Source organism: Chanodichthys erythropterus, chromosome 6 (assembly GCF_024489055.1).
Source record: "Chanodichthys erythropterus isolate Z2021 chromosome 6, ASM2448905v1, whole genome shotgun sequence".
NCBI classification, from domain to species: Eukaryota; Metazoa; Chordata; class Actinopteri; order Cypriniformes; family Xenocyprididae; genus Chanodichthys; species Chanodichthys erythropterus.
Genome location: NC_090226.1, coordinates 32,175,565 through 32,196,401, shown reverse-complemented (window position 1 = coordinate 32,196,401; position 20,837 = coordinate 32,175,565). Strand labels below are relative to the sequence as shown.

Sequence of the window (20,837 nt, the reverse complement as noted above, 5' to 3'; positions counted from 1 at the left end):
ATAATTATTACACATGTCATAATTTAGATTTTATATCAATTTTAACTTTTTACGTCATATTTATGATATAAAAGTCAAAAATAGGGCGTACGTAGTAATTGTCACATTTTCGACTTAATATTTCATAGTTGTGACTTATTATTTTTTTATAATTTTTGTATGAAGTGTACGAAATGAACTTCCATAGATAGGAACAGAGCCAGCCAAATCTGTTTATAGTTTGAACTGATGATGATGTTCGTTTGCAGCCCAGCAGAACCTTAAAGAGGGCGGGCGTTATTTTTCTCTCTCAGTTCATTGGTTACTCATGAGACGAGCTCTTTTAAGTGTGGTCGGTTTTCACGTAACGTGGGAGGTCTTTGTTGTTTCACTCAGTTCATTGGTTCACAGTAGGCTGACGTTTCTTCTGTTGGTCGGAGGGCGGGGCCTGTTTTGTGCGCTTTGTCGCGAGGGCGTGTTGTTTGAAACGCGGGAATTGGCGGTATTGATGTGAAGTTGTGATGACTTTCGATCGTCTGTTTTTTTTACGTATGAAATAAACGGTTTTAATGTTTCTGATCGCCGTTGTGCTACCAAAAGTACTCTCGCCACACATCTGTTGTTTTAAATAGATTTAGAGTGGAAGTTTCCCCGGAAAAGGGGGGGTTTGACATGGAGTCCTTTCAGAAAGTGGAAAAGATTGGAGAAGGGACATACGGGGTGGTTTATAAAGCCAAGAACAAAATCACCGGAGAGACTGTCGCGCTGAAGAAAATTCGTTTAGACACGTAAGTGTTTGTCATTTGTTTTTGTGTAGTCGAAAGGCCATTCAGAATGAAATAACTCGCATACAGTCACAATCTAAACTGTATATTTTATGTTTATGAATGATAAAACGGAACTCTTTCGTGATTTACGAGTATAAGTGCTTTTAAAAATCTGTTCACCTCTCAGAGAGATGATCTGTCAAAGCTCATTTAAAACACTTTAATGTTCAAGCAGATAATGGTAACACTTTACAAAGGTTCACTTTGTTAACATTAGTTAATGTCATGAACAAACAATGAGCCTTTTTTAAATGCTGTTCATTGTTAATTCATGTTTGTTTATAATGCATTAACAATGTTAATATACACAGATCGGGCGTAACATTATGATCACCTTCATGATATTGTGTTGATCCCCCTTTCACTGCCAAAACAGCTCTGACCTGTCAAGGCATGGACTCCTCTAGACCCCTGAAGGTGTGCTGTGGTATCTGCACCAAGATGTCAGCAGCAGATCCTTTAAGTCCTGTAAGTTGTGAGGTGGAGCCTCCATGGATCGGACTTGTTTGTTCAGTACATCCCACTGATGCTCAATTGGATTGAGATCTGGGGAATTTGGAGGCCAAGTCAACACCTCAAACTCTTTGTGCTCCTCAAACCATTCCTGAACCATTTTTGCTTTGTGTCAGGAGCATTATCCTGCTGAAAGAGGCCACAGCCACCAGGAAATATCGTTTCCATGAAAGGGTGTAGATGGTCTGCAACAATGCTTAGGTAGGTGATACGTGTCAAAATAACATCCACATGGATGGCAGGACCCAAGGTTTCCCAGCAGAACATTGCCCAAAGCATCACACTGCCTCCGCCGGCTTGCCTTCTTCCCATAGTGCATCCTGGTACATCATCTTCCATCGATCCGTGTTCCAGTTCTGATGATCACGTGTCCACTGTTGGCTCTTTCGGCGGTGGACAGGGGTCAGCATGGACACCCTGACTGGTCTGCAGCTCCATACGCAACAAACTGATGCTCTGTGTATTCTGACACCTTTCTATCAGAACCAGCATTAACTTCTTGAGCAATTTGAGCTACAGGAGCTCGTCTGTTGGATCAGACCACACGGGCCAGCCTTTGCTCCTCACGTGCATCAGTGAGCCTCGGCCGCCCGTGACCTTTTCGCCGGTTCACTTTCACCACTTTTGATAGATACTGACCACTGCAGACCAGGAACACCCCACAAGAGCTGCAGTTTTGGAGATGCTCTGACCCAGTCATCTAGCCATCACAATCTGGTCCTTGTCAAATGCTCTCAAATCCTTACGCTTGCCCATTTTTCCTGTTTCTAACACATCAACTTTGAGGACAAAATGTTCACTTGCTGCGTAATATATCCACCCTATAACAGGTGCCGTGATGAAGAGATAATCAGTGTTATTCACTTCACCTGTCAGTGTTCATAATGTTATTCCTGTTCGGTGTACAACGTGAAATTTAAAATGTGTACGTGGAAATTAACATTAACCTAGATTGATAAATGTTATAGTGCTCATTGCTTTTTCATGATCCCTGATTTAACTAATCTTAAAGGAATAGTTCACCCAAAAATGAAAATTATCCCATAATTTACTCACCCTCAAGCCATCCAAGGTGTATAAGATTTTATTGTTTCAGCCAAACTCGGAGTTATGTTAAAAAATATCCTGGCTCTTCCAAGCTTAGTAATTGGAGTGAATGGTACCTTAGATTTTGAATCCCCCAAAAAAGTGCATCCATCCATCATAAAAGTAATCCATACAGCTCTAGGGGGTTAATAAAGGCCTTCTGAAGTGAAGTGATGTGTTTTTGTAAGACAAATATCCATATTTATAACTTAATAAACTGTAATCACTGGCTTCCGGTAACGGCCATACACGAGTCTATTTCCAACAGAAGAGTAACCTCTGACCCGATGCATGATGTAAATGTAGTGTAAGCTTAGATGCCTCTCGCAGTTCAAACAAGTAGGGCTGGGCAACAAACTCAAGCTCCTCTTCTCTTATATTTGTGACCGGTGTTTTGTTTTGCTCTGTCCTTTGGATTCCCTCTTTTTGGGGGCTTCAAACTCTAAGGTACTATTCACTCCCATTATAAAGCTTGGAAGAGCCAGGAATTTTTTTTATATAACTCTGATTCTGTTCTTCTGAATGAAGATAGACATATAGATAGACATATAGGATGGCTTGAGGGTGAGTAAATAATGGGATGATTTTCATTTTTGGCTGAACTATCCCTTTAACTAATTTAATAGGCTGTTAGATGAGGTTCACTAGCCATATAAACAGATGTTTGTCTTATGTTGGATGTGTTTGATTGACATGATTATTTGTTTGGTTTCAGGGAAACTGAAGGTGTTCCCAGCACTGCCATACGTGAAATCTCTCTACTAAAAGAGCTCAATCACCCAAACATAGTCAAGTATGAGTAATGTCTAAAACCTTATTTCTATTCATTATTTTAACCAATACAAACCTTGTCCTCTGTTCACATCATGATGTAGATTAAATCAACTTCTTAAGTCTTACAGTGGCTGTTTTCTCGCCCACAGGTTGCGTGATGTGATACATACAGAAAATAAGCTTTACTTGGTGTTTGAATTTCTTCACCAAGATCTGAAGAGGTTTATGGACTCATCCTCTGTTTCTGGCATATCCTTGCCACTCGTGAAGGTGAGTTTAGAGCTGCGTTTAAGCTGCAGGACTTTGTGCACAGATCTGATCTTTTGACCATATCAGATTTTTTTTTTTTTTTGTCACATCTGTTTACATTCCCTTTAGACATGACTGGTGGTTGATATCTGTGTTTACATTAATCCCTGCCCAAAATGATTCTGTTGGTGATTACTTTACTACGCGACATGGTTGACACTCATGTTTTTAATGGCCGTACTAAAATTATTTGTATAATTCACATCAGGTGGCCATGATTATTTGCCAGTATGGATTAATTAAAGGATTAGTTCACTTTCAAATTAAAATTTCCTGATATTTTACTCACCCCCATGTTATCCAAGATATTCATGTCTTTCTTTCTTCAGTCAAAAAGAAATTAAGGTTTTTGATGAAAACATTCCAGGATTTTTCTCCATATAGTGGACTTCAATGGAGACCAAATGGTTGAAGGTCAAAATTACAGTTTACAGCAATCCCAGATGAGGAATAAGGGTCTTATCTAGAGAAACCATCGCTCATTTTCTAAATTTTTTTTAAAAATGTACACGTTTTAACCATAACTACTCATCTTGAACTAGCCCTTTTCTATTAGAATTCCGGCAATGTAGATGTTGTTAAGTGTATTACTGCCCTTCACAGGTCAAGGTTTGAACTAAATTGTCATATACAATATTCTAGTGCAAGTATATAACAATTAGTTCAAACTTTGACCTGTGTAGGGCAGTAATACACTTAGCAGTGTCTACACTGCTGGAATTCTAATTAGAGCTTAGATTCTCTGCCCGAGCCGGGCCGATATTTCCCGCCACCGTCCTCGGGCCGGGCCGGGCCGGGCCCTTGATAAAGCACGTCACGTGTCATGCGCAGCATCTCGTCCACTCGCACTCGCAGTCTCGCACGCTTGACTCATCACACCTGTTGTGCGTGCTGTACTATTCAGTAGCTTAAAGCCTCTTTTACACTGCACGCGTGTGCGCCACGTTACGGCTGCGACGCGGCTACCGGAGCTGATTCGCGGCTACTCTAGTCAATGCTCGTGTTTACGCCAGCCGCGGTGCGTTTGAGAAGCGTCCCAGAAGGGGCTCACTGCGCCACTTCGCTAAAGATAGGCGCCTAGCCTATTTTTGACGCGCAGCTCAAATACAAAATAAAGTAAAAATAATCCTGTAAACTCCTGCTGATATTTCACATCACTACAATGACAGAAACTGAAGACAAGAGATTCGATTTTGAAAAACTTGAAATTTCTTTGTTTTTGTTGTCCATAACTGGAATTTTAAGTGTGTTAACTTCATCTGTATGGCTACAGCAAAATAAAGTATGGCATAGCAATAAACACAATCAAACCGGACAAAATATAACCATTTAGCCATTAAAAACATGAAAAATGTAACAAAAACAATGTTGGCCAGGCAAATCTAGTGGTCTCGCGAATCCAGCCGCTTCGCTTCTGAAATGCTTCTGGTGTGAGTTGACACCGCTCAGAGGACGGAACAAAACCTTGTCGGAGCCATACGAACAGTGTAAACGAGGCTTAAGTACAACATGGAGCTTGAAGAAGCAAAGAAAAAAATTAAAACAGGAGAATTAACTTTGAGCAAGTCTGGAGGAAAATCGGAGGTATGGAAACATTTTAAACTAGTTTTAATAAACAAACAACGCAGTTTACATGCTTCTTCCTTGTCGTATTATTCATTAAGATAATAATTAATAAATGCACGCACAATTATGAACTTGATAAATGTTACAGATATGTTTACTATGCACAAACAAATGCTTTTCAACTTACATGTGCAAAATTCAGAATTAAATGAATGTGCTGCAATTTGTACAAAAAGAGAGTCTGTAGTCTACGTGTTTTAGCCATTAAATAAGCACATTTAGTTTCAAGTTAAGTTTTGTTTTGAAGAAAGATTTTCTTTAAAGTGAATTTCGTTTAGTATAAATTGTATCTTAATTTTAATACATTTTTCATCATCCAATTACCTGGATTTAATACATAAAAAGCAATATAGCAGACAATGTAATTATGACATGGAGGCGCCGACGCGCCACGGACACACACCATTTGAAACTCGTAACACACGCTGTCACCGAATTTACAAATGCACATCTTGCTTGTTGCTCACACACATATTATGTTAAAATAACAATAGGTTGAAGTAACATTATTAATAATAATTCATCTTTAAGAATATTTGATTGAATGCTGAATGTTGAGCTTGTTCAATTTAATAAAATTAAAACTTTAATTAATGATAATTAAAATAATTTAATATTTAATATTGAGTTGCCAATTTTTGCTCATTTATTAATAGTATTTATATAATTTAAATAACTGCGCAGCTCCCCCCTGTAGCCTAAATGATCTAGCACAGCAGCACCTGCGTTAAAAAAAATAATAATAATCTGGCGCCGCCCCTGGTTAAAACGGCCCACATATTAAAAATGGTCAGGTTTAAATCGGACTCGGGCTCATAATTACAGTGGACGTGTCGGGCCGGGCCGGGCTCGGACACAACGTGCTCGGGCTCGGGTAGGGTCGGGCTTGATTTGTTGGGCCCGATCTAAGCTCTAATTCTAATAAAGAAGAAGAGAGCTAGTTCAAGATGTAATTTTGACCTTTAACCATTTGGGCTCCACTGAAATCCACTATATGAAGAAAAATCCTGGAATGTTTTCATCAAAAACCTTCATTTCTTTTTGACTGAAGAAAGAAAGACATGAACATCTTGGAGTGAGTAAATTATCAGGAAATTTTAATTTGAAAGTGAACTAATCCTTTAATAGCTGTCATGCATGTTTGCAGCACAAAATCTGACTGAACGGACTACACGTGCCGATATTCGGTAATGTGATATATCACGATAATGAATATGCACAATATTGTTTTTGTGAGCACTTCAAAATACCGTGAATAATTTATTACGAATTATTAATTTTTAAAATGCATTTTAAGAATACTTTCCCCTTTAAGTGTCTAAAATGCACAAATAATAAAATGCACCACATGGCAGAACGAGCGAAGGAGACACATTGAATGAAAGTGCATGTTCACTCTCTGACAGCAGAGGGTGCTGATGCAACAGCAGAAATGAAGCGATTACCCTGCAAAGGGCGTAAACAAAGCAGCTGCACTACTGAACAGTATTTCAAATGTTTCAAAAAGCCATTCAGTTTTTTGTATTGGCAATGTTGTTCATCACAGCACAAATAATTAATACTTAAAGACTTAATATGCTATTTATTTTCAAACTTTAACATTTGTCTGGACACATAATCTTATTTGTTATTGTTCAGTAACACTTAGTGACCTAAGGCTTCATTAGTTAACATGTTAATTAATTATTACCATACTGACCATGAAAAATACTCAAGGCATTTATTAATCTTAATGTTTATTCCTTAGTTAATGTTTAATAACACATGGACCTGAGCTAAAACTAACAATCAGTTGTATTTCTTTACTAACATTAACAAAAAATAGTAATAATCTTCTGTAACAAATGTAGCTATTGCTCATTCTTAATCTTAGTTCATGCATTAACTAATGTATTGTAAAGTGTTACCTGTTGTTCTTTATCATTTTTTTGTACTTTAATCTGTTTGAAAAATTTTACTTTAATTTTTTTTTGTTTGTATTGCATTATTGTAATATGTTGTTGCCATGTTCAAGAGATGCTAGTTTTTCCACCTGGAATGTAAACCTCCTTCCTAAGGTGGACAAACTTAAGAAAACAGTGGTTAAAATGTATTTAGTTAGCATATTTACAGTAGTGTTTACAGTGCCTCAGGAAGCCTCCAGAGCTGATACTTGCCGGTTATTGGTAAGATACGTTACATTTCTGACACACTCTCTAAGCACTAGACCAATCACAATAGACTGGAGTTTGCTGACCAATCAGAGCAAACTGCACTTCTTGGAAGGCGGGTTTTAAAGATACTGAAACTAAAACAGAGCGTTCAGACAGAGGGTAAAAACAGGTACTGCAGCAATTATAAGAAAAATTAGCTTTTTGAACATTAAATGATGTAACCATATTCTAGTTGATCCCATAAACAAAATTATGAACGTGAAAATGAGCATAATAGCACCCCTGTAAGCAGAATGTGTTTATATATGTCAGTGCTTCCCACACATAGACTTCACTTGGGCGGGCCGCCCAGGTATGTTTGGAGACACATTTTTGCTTTTATTATTTTTATCCTCTTATACTTTTATATCCGCGCAAGATAATGAAACCATCCGCAATCGAATAACTAGTCGTTTCGTACCTGCTCATTATGTGTGTGTCAGAACTGTTTACTCCCACTAGCATTCCAACGGGCGCTGCATGTGGCAAAGTCACAAGGCGCTGTTGCGCGTTCTACAAGCTCACACAACAGTGCCTCAGTCTGCTTCAAAGTGATTCTCAATCAATGAAAAGCGCAGATTTATGCCAAGCGATTGCTAATGAACTCAAGTTGATGAATTATTACAAAGTGTACTTCATTGCCTTTATATAAAATGTTTTAGACGATTGTAAGAATCTGAAGGATCAGCCTGCAATAGTACAGACATTTCAAAATAAGAGTCCTGGTGTATTTCGGGCTTGTTTATAATTTAAGGTCACACGCCAAGTTTTTTCTTTTTCTTTTGGGCATTATTGGTATTTTGGTTACACAATAAATTGTATTTAATCTGATTTCCATTTAATTCATAGTAAATTATTGTAGTCTCCCCCACAGGAAGAAAAGACTAAGAACATTATTTGACACATATATTATTCATTTTATAAATTTTACTAGTCCCATTCACTGAGAGAGATACTATATGACAGCAAGGAGAACATATGAAAAGGTGAACCATTTAAATGCTGTAATCTTGCATAATTTACAATGCATAATAATGCATAATATTAGTATGTAATTAAATGTAATATGCTATGTAATTAAAATGAATTTGAATAAATAAAAATACTGTTAAAAATCACACATTATTTGTTTGTCACATGTAGTAGACCATTTTTGTGCCGTGGGTAATAGGATTTTTCGCCTTTTTCCGAACCGCAAGTATATTTCAAACCTGTGGGAAGCACTGAATGTACCTTAAAATTGTGCTCTAGAGGTCAGTTTTTGTTCTGAGGAGCTAGAACTAAGACCATTCTGTGCTGAGTTTCTGTAAAAAAACAACAAAAACAAACACATTTAAAACGTTTATTGTACGTTAAAGGGATGTGCCGCACGAACGCCTCAATGCCACACTTCTGCGCATGTGTGCTTTTTTGTGCTTGTTAGACAAGATAAGGCATATAAAGTTTATTTGAATAGTTTATTTCCTACATGCTGGTAATTCAGTTTTACTTTAGGTTTTAGGATTTGTGTTTATAATGTTGTTAATGATAAATGACCATGATTTGTTTATTTCATATTTTTATTTTTAATTCTTGTTCTGTATACCAGTAAATTTAAATGATTTTTGAGGAGTGAGGGTAGCTAAAATGCATATTTGTAGTGTTTGAAGACATTTTGTTTTATTCACTGGTATTTTTTTGTTGTTTCTGAATGTAATAAAAAATCTGACTTTTTACACCTAGTCATTTCATGCGTTTTCTCTGATTGGATAGCTGTCCGTTCATGAAAAGACCAGGTGTAAATGCCGTCCAAAACACTTTCGAGACGGATTTAAATCCGATCACCCAATTCACTTCAGGAGGTGGTCTGAGACACATTTCAGATGAAACTAGACAAGTGTAATGTATCTGGTTGTTGAAACCACATGTGTAAGTTTTACTCCTCCCAAAATGTTAAAAAATATATTTGTGAGAGCATGTTATAGGCTATATGACATGTTATAGCCAGATGTGACAGCGCTTCTCTATCACCATAGTGTCTTTTTAGCAAACTGCCATAAATTAAAGTTTGACATCACAGATGCTCAACACATCATGTTCATTAAAAGTAGTGAGACTTAATTATCTTACCAGTGCTGATGTCGCTCTCTCTACTATTGCATTGACTTGATATTCATTGACGTTGAACAACTGTTGAATTTGCATATAGCGTGGGAATTGAATATTGTATTTATATTATGTGGCCAAGTGTAAATGGAACAGTTTTAACAAATCAGATAGCTATCCGATCAGTAAAAATGCATGAAGTGACCAGGTTTTTTCTCTCTCAACAATGAAAATTTGTCCTGATGTGACTTACATTCAGATGTGATGTATAACTATTAGTGCTTTTGGGAAATGCAGCCCACAACTGTTAAACATCCAAGAAGGTGTGGGAATAATGTCTAATGTCTGTCTGTCTATTTGTTCAGAGTTACCTGTTCCAGTTGCTCCAGGGATTGGCCTTCTGTCACTCCCATCGGGTTCTTCACAGGGATCTCAAACCCCAGAATCTCCTGATCAACGCTCAGGGCGAGATCAAATTGGCTGACTTTGGTTTGGCCAGAGCGTTTGGTGTACCTGTACGGACTTATACACATGAGGTGAGAGGCAGAAACATTGCTCTAGAGCAGGGGTGGCTAACGTTAGTCCTGCAGAGTTCAGCTCCGACCCTAATCAAACACCCCTGAACAAGCCAGTCAAGGCCTGAAGGGTTGTAAGAAAGCTATAGGCAGGTGAGTTATCATCAGGGTTGGAGCTAAACTCAAAAATAGCGTAGCGTATGACAGAGGATAGACAAATTTGTTGAATAAACTCGTTATTTTTGTATTTTTTGTCATTTGGGTGAACTAATTCAGATTGAAACAAAAGTGTCCTTGTAAACGTAGCTAGTCACTTTCCGCCACCTATTGGTGTATCAATGTAATAGATACAATCTTTATTTGAAGTGCCAATTTATTTTCAAAAGGTGATTTACTCTATTTTGATCACTACCATAGACATCAGTGTTTATATCTGAACTATAAACTTTTATCCCAGTACTTCTGTGATCATTTGGATTATTGTAACACAGACATAATGACACTGTGTTGTTGAAAATACTGTTTGTGAAATTGTTTCATAGCTATGCATGGCAACTGCTCTCCCTGGGTCAGCAGCAGAGCCAGCGCAGAATTGAATGATCTTATTTCTCAAAGGGTTAATTGACATAGCCGAATCGTTTAGGAATAAGTTCCCATTGGTCTTTTAACGATTAAACATGCAACTCTAAAGATTACTAAGCAGATGCAGTAATGGTTTAAAATAGTTGTCAAATAAAAAATCACCAGCAGGCAAAATTTCACTGACCGTAAGAAACCAGCTTATAAAGACTGAGATAATTTCACTCCACTTTTTCGTCTCACAAGTACGACTGCTGACGGGCAGCTGCTTTCAAATGCTCCCGTTAGTGTTTGTGTGAGCTCTCGGTGAAGAGCGTCCAAGGTTTCTGTTTACACTGTGAACTGTTCAACTGTTGAGCAGCCAATCAAAGACATGTTGTTGAGCGTGTGATCACAATGGCCAATCAGAGGTGTTAAAAGGTTAGTTCTCCCAAAAATGAAAATTCTGTCATTAATTACTCATCCTCATGTCGTTCCACACCTGTAAGACCTTTGTTCATCTTCAGAACACAAATTAAGATATTTTTTGATGAAATCCGAGAGGTATCTGACACGTCCATAGACAGCAATTTAACGACCACTTTCAGGTCCAGAAAGGTACTAAAGACACCATTAAAGTGCATATTGCAGGTTTGAGATGAATATATTACCTTGTACAACAATAGCATATAAAAAGGTACTGCAGGGTTTAAAAATGTTTTGCAGGACATAAGGGCATGAATTTAGTAGATAAAGTGACGGTCTCTGTAAAAAAACTTTTCTTTTTTTTTTTCTCAGCGTCGCGTCATTTTACGTCGCTAAAGGGAGTTGTTTGCTGAGCTCTTTTTACTCAGTGCAGAGTAGGTTGGTGTTCAGTGACCGCGGTCGTGAATCAGTGCGTTTTCGGTAGTTTTTGTATTCTATTTATCATCATCATGGTAAATTATTGTGTTTGTGGAGGTTGCACAAACTCCAGCCTGTCAGGACATCGATTCCAGAGGTTTAATAACAAGAAGAAGGACACTGCTATCTTCCGTGCCGGTATTTTTTGTGCAGGTGAAGAGAAGGGACTTCACTTCTGCATCTGCTTCGAAAAACGCGTTCATTATAGACCAGGGGATTATCATCCCAGCGAGTTTAACATTGTAATACCACTATAAATGATAATATTAAATGAATAAACTTAGACGCGATGCTTCTTCACCTTTTTTACTTGAATCAGTTTCAACACTGATAAATATAGAAATTATGTACACAAATGCATACAGTCTCACACTCACACAAAACAGTTTTGAATTATGTGCTGGTAATGTACTCCAATTTCATTCATGCCATGTATATAAACTTGACTGTAAACGTATATAGCCTATACATTCAAGTTCACACAACTACATAATAATGACGTCATATGCATCCCCACACAGTGATCGCCTCGGAATAAACTCATAACACATAATGAATGAATGAATAAAGGATAACATTGCAAGAAACACATACAGTAACACTGCATGTTCAGCCTCCGGCGGGAGACATGATCACGGATCCGTCAGAGAGATGAAACGTGAATGGTGCACCCTAAGGCCGTGTGTCCAAATAAGCATTTTTAGCCAGCTGAAAACGCTAGGCGCTCTGCTTAAAACGCCAGTCTGTGAGCGCTTGAGAGCGTTTTCCGTTGAGGCGCTTTGTTGCTATGATACCGAATATCCGCTGTTATCCACTGTTACTTATAACTGATTTTGCAGGTAATTTGTTTCAGGCTAAAAATGTTCACACAATGTGGAATTACTTGCTATGTATGTTCGGAGACCAGCAATATTAATTTCTTATCCATTTTGTCTCTGTTTGTTGATGTCGCTGTACAACAAGAATGTGACAGTTGGTCGGAGTTGTATTTGTCCCGCCCCTCCTCCACTCTGATTGGACGGCTGGCTAAAAAGTGACAGTGATTTTACTCAAAGTTGAACATTCTTCAACTCGAGGCGACCAGTAAAAAGACGCTCAGTGCCTCGTTACGCTCCTGGCATTTAAAAAACACGGCGTTCCCATTGAAAAAAATACGCTAGCAGCTGGAAAAAACGCTTAGGTGGACACACGGCCTAAGTCTTGTTACCAAATCAGTTACCAAATCAGTCGTGATGAGAAACTGCTATATCACGTAACGTTAGTGTGGACGGATATTAAGGAAGTTTATGAGTTTCTGTTATTAGTAATCAATAACGTTCTCTTGACTATGGCTGTGGTTTGTTATACGAGTAAGAATAAACATTTACAATTTCCTCAGCGTCCGAACTGTCATTGCGATCAATTGTTTTCCGATTGTTTATATTGATTTCACTCCCTTCAGTTATATCACTTCCGATTTGGCAATTTTCAGATGCGGAAGTAAAATTTTCTCACAAAAAAACGACTCCAGAAGCCTAATTTGTGTATTTATACATGTTTTTTCAAGAAAATTATTTCATACATTATTTTTCTATACATTGAATCACTGAAGCTCTAACCTGCAATATGCCCTTTAAAACAGTTGACGTGACTGCAGTGGTTCAACCTTAAAGGGGGACTCCGTATTATTTCAGATACACTGTTTGGAGGTTAGTCGGGCCGACACCAACAACAAACGTCTAACCAATCAGCATTAGCATTGGGCGTATGACGGTCGAGGAGAGAGAACGAGCAAGAGGGAGATTTGAAAATGCAGAACAAGAGACACTGGACACAATACAAAACAGCTCAAAAGAATATCACTGGAATGAAGGGGCCTGGGCAAGTGCTTTAGGACCTGTCTTTATATTAGAAAAGCTTTCCAGCGCTGGAGAGATTTAAGAGGGAAGGCCTGAAAACAGACGCGGAGGCTGCTTTGATTCCTTCTTATATGAGTAACACTGGGTTTGGGTGTCATGATTGTCTGGAGCTTCTGTGCTGTTGGCAACTAACAACGAACACTCGTTTATCAATGACGGAAAATTTTCGGTTAACGCGACTTTTGAGATTATATATTATATACACGCCACACTACCGCCGACCGCTGTGGCGCGGTTGTCATGCCGACCGTCACAGCCCTATGTGAGGCATACAGTTTATTAGGTAATTTGGCACTTTTCTTATTACTTGAAGATCGGATCGGTATCGGCCGATACTGAATCCCAGGTATCGGAAGCGAAAAAGGCGGATTGGTGCATCCCTACTCGCATTGTGTGTGTAACAGTGGCCAGATAGTGCGAGTTGTGCAGGTAAACCACTGCACACTGACGATTGTTAGAGAATGAGGTGTTTAGTGTCGTTGGTAGTGCATTCACCTCGCATACCAGCAGCGATCGAGCCAGGGTTCGAGACCGACTCAAGAGCAGGGTGGATAGGATTGGAGTGTGAGTTTTGGAGGCGGAGCAATAAAGAGAGGGGTGGGTTTGTTTGGGTTGATTTCAAATATCAACAGTGTTCAACAACGAATTTGAGAAATCGAATATAGCACCTTTAATGTTATGAAGTGATAAATAATTTGTGTGTGCAAAAACAAAATAACAACTTTATTCAACAATATCTTCTCTTCTGTGTCATTCTCTTGCGCTGTTTACATTCAGCGCTTCCAGGTTCTATGTCAGAATGCAGACTCAATATTAGCCGATGCTGTTTACGTGAGCAGCACAACGCATGAGTATGATGCTGATGCAAGAGCCGGCCAATAATGAGTCTAAACTGTCTAAAAACAGTGGAGTTTTTGTTCACTATTAATCACTATTTTTTTATTGAAAAAATTGAATTTATTCAATAAAAAAGTTTATTGAATATGTCAGGGTTTTTCCTGGGTCAAAAATGGTCTTCGGTGGTGACGGACATGTCATAGACATTCTGTCATTTGGATATTTTCCAGTGAAAATTCTCACTTTCAAGGCGTAGAATCTGTGATTCTGAAGTACAGTATCCACACCGGTGTGGTGACTGACAGCAAACATTATATTCATCCGCGCTGACGAGCTGTGCCGAGGTACAGCGCACGTACAGATAACTGTTCCGCATATGACTGCAATCGCAGGTTTTAAACCTGATGGCGACAGCTTTAGATGACTGCAGCTTTAAATAACCTGAAAATATTGTGGATTATTAAGGCTAATTTTACTAACCACTCTTGCTAAATGGGGTAAGCACACGTTTGTTCTCATTTCAGAATTGTTTGAGTAAATGATTCATTATAGACCGTGTGGACAGATCAGTTGTTGTCATGATTCATTAAAATGAGTCTGTTCAAATGAGTCATTAGGTCGCGAATCGGACATTTGCGGACGTTGACGCATTGTGTGCGAAAAAGATTTGTCAAACAGAAAACACTTCATCAGTGGATTTTCTTTTTGTTTAACTGTAAGTGTGGTTTAAGTCAGCTGCATGTGCAGGAACACCTGTCAGAGAAGATGAGGTAATGTTCTATTCACTCTATTCACTATTCACTCCCAGCAGTTATTCAGGAAAAACATTCTCCGAAAGCGCCTCATGAAACTTGGATTCAGTCTTCCAAACTTTTAGCATCGTGTCAGTTGATTTAGATTATTATGAGAGTGCAAAGACGGTGCTTACTTTGAAGACAGAGAGTTCGCCTACACGAGGGAGGAGCTCTGCTCGTTCTGTCCGTCAGCGCAGCAGTCATCAGCATCACTAATAAACAACACTCAATAACTGATCAAATAAGGCTTTGGTGGAACAAAAAGATTTCAATGTTGGAAAAACCCTACATGTACTTAAGCTACCATCATAGACCCAGGACAAACCCTGTGTTCTGCACAACTGATCTGTAACTGCCTTAATTTGATCCTTTTTCATAGGTGGTAACTTTGTGGTACAGAGCTCCAGAGATTCTCCTGGGATGTAAATATTATTCTACAGCTGTTGACATCTGGAGTTTGGGCTGCATCTTTGCTGAAATGGTATTATTATTTGTTTTATGTACACATCTTATCATCTTGCTTTTATTGATGGCTTAAGATGTTTATTTACTGTCTGGCTTTTCATACCAGATTACTCGGAGGGCATTGTTTCCCGGAGATTCTGAAATAGACCAGCTCTTCCGAATATTTCGAACACTCGGCACTCCAGATGAATCTATATGGCCTGGAGTAACTTCAATGCCAGACTACAAACCCTCCTTTCCCAAGTGGGCACGACAGGACCTGTCTAAAGTGGTGCCCCCTCTTGATGAAGATGGCCGAGACCTCCTTGGGGTAAGAGGGCAACAATGTTTATCTAGTATCAGCCTGACTGGGGTTGGTGAAGCTGCTTTGTTGTTAACATTTATTGAGCTGCTTGTAGTTTGACAGGATGCATCAAGCTGCACTACACTACAGCAAAAACTACTAGCCTAATTAATGCCTAATTAAAACATTATTAAAGACAAGTAAACAATCAGTAATAAAATAAGAACAAATAATCCAAATACAAATACAACGGAACAAAGATACAAATGAAATGAACAATGTTTTTCAGGTACATGTTTTGAATGAAGTAATCAAATGTAAAAATAACACAGTATATAATCTGCACTCTATAAATTAAATATAAATTAATCTTTATAAAAGTTAGAAAAGTCATTCAGTCAAGTGCAGTGTGCGATTTCTTTGTCCTTTGTTGTTTGATTAACATAAAAATTTCAGTCATCAATTACTCACCCTCATGTCGCTCCAAACCCATATGACTTTCGTTCATCTTCAGATCACAAATTAAGATATTTTTTGATGAAATCCATGAGCTATCTCTAATAGTCATTTGCAATTTGCAATTCTTCTGTTCCCTGTCAGACTACTACGCTGTTGTCGTTGTAGACTCAGTTCAGCGCTCCCGGGTTCTGTGTCAGAACAACAGCTCATTATTGGCCTGCTCCTGGGTTAGCATCACACACATGTGTTGTGCTGCTCACGTGAACAGCTTCGGCCAATAATGAGCCTCCCTTCTGACGTAGAACCGGGAAGCGCTGCACTGTCTGTTCAAAGTAAACAGTGTGGGAGACTGACAGGAAAGAGAAGAAATTGTGGAATAAAGTCGTTGTTTTTGTTTTGTTTTTGCGCACCAAAAGTATTCTCCTAGGTCTGTGTAGCGCCACTTCAAATCTTTTATGAATGATCCGGAGAATCATTGGTTTCACTCGGTTCGTTCAAAAGGTGGATTCAGAAAAGAAACACTGCTCTGCATTGTGAACAGTTCTGCTTTGTCTTTGTTTTCATTGGCAAAATTGAACAAAATAATAGTTGTCTGGGGTGGTAGGGAGGTAACTCCCCCCAATATTCAAATGCTTCAGTTACAACCCCCCCCAATATTTCAACATAAAAATCAGATGAAAAATATGTAGAATTAATTCGTTAATATCGTTTCTATTCAAATATGACTTTGTCATAATAAAATATGAGATAAATGAGATAAATTAGAGAAAAAAATACTCCCACTCCATTGAACCGATTGGTAACGTCCAACCAATGCACGTCGCACTTTCACCAAAACGACGCGAGTGGCGCTCTACTGTTTGAATGAGAGAGTACAGGTAGCTCAAAAAATGAAGAGAAACGCTTCCCAGCCAACTATATTAAACTGCTGGTCAAAGAGAGACGTTAAAAAGAATAAAGCATGTAACGTTACTGAGAAGGAGGTATGAGGTACACTCCACATATAATCCATTGCAATTCAGCCATAGCAAACAGTGTAACTGCAACCAGTTACCAAAACAGCCGTTCTGTTTTGTTAGTTCATGTTTTAATAGTGTCTGTATTTATCAATGACAAAAGTATTCACATCGGTGTTTGTTTTCTTCCTAAAGTTTTTGAACAAATTGGCTGAATGAACGATTTAAGTGACTGACTCAATAAAAAAAGCGAATCGCTGCCGCCTACTGGCGATGTTAATATTTAACATAATGTCTTTCTTTTTAGTATCACAGTTATGTCAGAATTTGATGAATGATTATACATAAATATAGATAGATAGATAGATAGATAGATAGATAGATAGATAGATAGATAGATAGATAGATAGATAGATAGATAGATAGATAGATAGATAGATAGATAGATAGATAGATAGATAGATAGGAAATAAATTATCCAATAAACGTTACACACAAAACAGATTTTTTTTTTTATAATAATAAAAAAACAAAAAACAGACAGCATACCAACGTTCAACCCCCCCAATGTTGAAACCAAATTTATGCCCTTGCCACTTCTTACTTTTAACCAAGCCATTGAATTTGACACCTCGACCCATATTCCACAATTTTTATCTGTCTATTTGATTTGAATTAAAGGTCGTCCAATAGTGGATTTTACCAATACCGATAACTAAGTTGTGCCGTACTCACCGATAACCGATATTTTTAAACTAAAATTTTATTGCAAAAAATAAAATGGTGCTGAACCATGAAAATGCGCTAAATGAAGTGTATAAATATGAATATATTAAAATTCTCTACAGAACAAATTCTACAGAAAATTATTTAAACATTAAAATATTACAGATCAACCCCTGGTTTCACAGACAAGGCTTAAGTTAGTCCCAGACTAAAATGCATGTTTGAGCTGTTTTAACTGAAATCAACTTGCACTGACATATCTTAAAATATGTCAGAGCCATTGTTTTGTCTCCAGATGCACACTAGTAATGTTTTTTTTTTTCTAGAGTATGTTTATAAAAGCTACTTAAATGCCTTTATTGAAATAAGGCCTAATCCTGGCTTAGGCCAAGTCCTGTCTGTGAAACCGGGCCCAAATGTGTTTCTTTAGCTATATCCAAGAAACATGTATGTGAATTTCATTGGTAACTCTTTGCAAATTGTTAACAAGGATGTATTAGCTAGCTTGCATGAACTTTATGCGTTATGCAATATACATTTTTACAGCATGTATTAATATTTGAGCAATACAATTGTTCCTTGATCATTCATGTTAGTTCATAGTGCATTAACTAAAGTTAACAGATAAAATAAAAATTAACTCAATTTAAAAATGTATTAGTAAATGTTGAAATTAACAAAAAACTAACAATGAACAATACTTCTACAGTATTTATTAATCTTAGTTAATGTTACAAATGGAATCTTATTGTAGTGTTACCATTTCATATAAATCTAAACAGTCATGCTTAAAAATGGGCCTCTTTAAATGTCTACGTAAAGGACAGAGCATTAAAATTACATAAATTTATATTACATGTATAGTCTCTCTTTATTTGCTTCTATCCTAGAACAATTGATGATTATCTAATCAAAATAACAACGTATTACAGTGATTAAAAAAAAAACTGAAATCGAATACGTTTCTGGTTTGTTTTTGTTTATGGTTCTGTTGGCTGCATTAACATATCAATATCAATATCAATCAATCACGTCAGTAGCTTTAAACATGCCACTTTGCCGGCTAATAAAAGAGACCAGCTGGATAAAAACGAATGCAAATAGATGGTAACAATTGCAACATTAAACATTTGGGTTGGATTTTTGTCAGTGTTACGTTAACGTCCTCTCATCCTTGACAGCAATCATACTGCTGTTCTTTCTCTGCTAATGCAGCATCTAGTCAACAAATGAATTACTTTATAATGATATGACAGCATGTACTGTAGTATTCTGTATTCATACCGTGTCGCTGTCTGTGTTTTAAACACACATCTAATGTGTCAGTTCTCTCCGTGCAGCGCGCAGCCTCACATGTTAAAATAAACAACACGAGGTGTCAGTGATAGTTTTTATTTCGCCTCTAGAGGCCGCTCTCGTTCTGTTATGGCAGCAGACCCTTCTCTCATACTGTGTAATGACAGCACATCAACTGTTCCAGCAAAGGACACAACCAAGAAAAACTATCGGTATGGATTTTTGCAGATAACCAATCTGCAACTATCGGTGCTGATTAATCAGCAAAACCGATGAATTGGTTGACCTCTAATTTGAATATTTCTTGTTTTAAACATCTGTTGTTTTTTCACAGCAAATGATGATCTATGATCCTAACAAGAGGATCTCAGCAAAGAACGCTCTTGTTCATCGGTTCTTCCGTGACGTCACCATGCCAGTGCCTCCCTTACGCTTGTAAGGGCAACCATACTTCAAGTGTTGGCTCCACTTTTTCCGAGAACTATTTCCAAGCTGTTTGGAAATTCGTTTTTTATAATCTATGATCAGTTGTACCTTTTCTCAAGTCTTTCTGTTTTTTTTTTTTTTTATCTGAAGTTTATCCACTGCAACCTTTGCATTTCACTGGAAAACTTTTGTGCTAATAGTAAGCATTTCATTAAAATTACCTGGAAGATGTAGATTTTGCATAGACGAGATGTGGTGTTTCCTCATCCTCGTAGTTTGGAGATGACATTCCAGTGTCAGTGGCCAATATAACATGTGAAATTGTGTTATTCATGAATGCAATAAGTACATATCACAGAGAATGCTCTGTACCAGCCTTAGACCAAATCAAACAGTTTAGACTGCCAGTATCTTTTTTTTTTTTTTTTTTTTTTTTTTTTAAAGATTATATTATTCTATTACTTATTTTAAAACCGATTTCTTTTGATAGTTTCATAAAACACATCTTTTTGCAACTTCAATTAAACTCATGTTACATCTTATATATGTTGTGTTACATATTTTTTCCACATTCTGTTCCCTGAACCATCTTTTTCAACAGGCAAATTATAAAGGTGAAATATACAGTGGTCTGGTCATAGTATTACATTTTAAGAGCTCTTTATCGAAGCACCATTTAAACAGCAATAAGCATAATGGAATAAAACCACAAAAAAGTTTCATTCAAAGCATCATATCTCTTTGTATAAAATGCTTGATAGATAAGTTTAATACAAGTCATGTATTACTTTGGAGAACTAGATGATAGTCAATTGAAAAGAATGATATTGGTCAAACTATAAAATAATTTAGTTAAGTCATTCATCCAATATGATATCCATATTAGTTTTTTTCTTTATGTGCTTCTTGTTTAAGCTTTACCTTTGCCATACTGCCTAAAATACCAGGAGAATACTATCTTTGATGTCTTACATTTAAGATTATTTTAAGCTTAAAACTTTTTCTCACCTGGGCTGGGCTTGCTTGTTTGTTTTTTAATAACAACAAAAAGTTATATTTAGGGCAAATGTTAAGAGCCTTTCACACTAAATGTGAAATAAAAAAGCCTCAGGCTGAAGGAAATGCATATTTACACCTGTACAGTAGAGGGCGCAGCTCAAACAATCCTTTTAGCTCTGCTGCCATTCTGGAATACAGAAGAATAGGATACAGGAGTAGAAAGTTCAACACTTATTTCTTATTTCTATTTCTTTGCTCAGTATGTTTGAATTAGATCATTGAAGGTCAGCAGCAAAGACATTGGATTATAAAGTGAAATTAAATAAAGTAT

General features: G+C 37.4%; 1 protein-coding gene across 1 annotated transcript; it reads left to right on the top strand.

Moving 5' to 3' along the window:
* Positions 1-452: 452 nt before the first annotated feature.
* cdk2 (cyclin dependent kinase 2) lies at positions 453-19,909 on the top strand. The gene is made up of 7 exons (XM_067387504.1): positions 453-767; positions 3,121-3,198; positions 3,329-3,449; positions 9,757-9,927; positions 15,276-15,377; positions 15,468-15,671; positions 19,416-19,909. The coding sequence occupies exons 1-7, from the start codon at positions 652-654 to the stop codon at positions 19,518-19,520; spliced, it is 897 nt and encodes a 298-aa protein (XP_067243605.1). The 5' UTR covers positions 453-651; the 3' UTR covers positions 19,521-19,909.
* Positions 19,910-20,837: the final 928 nt, after the last annotated feature.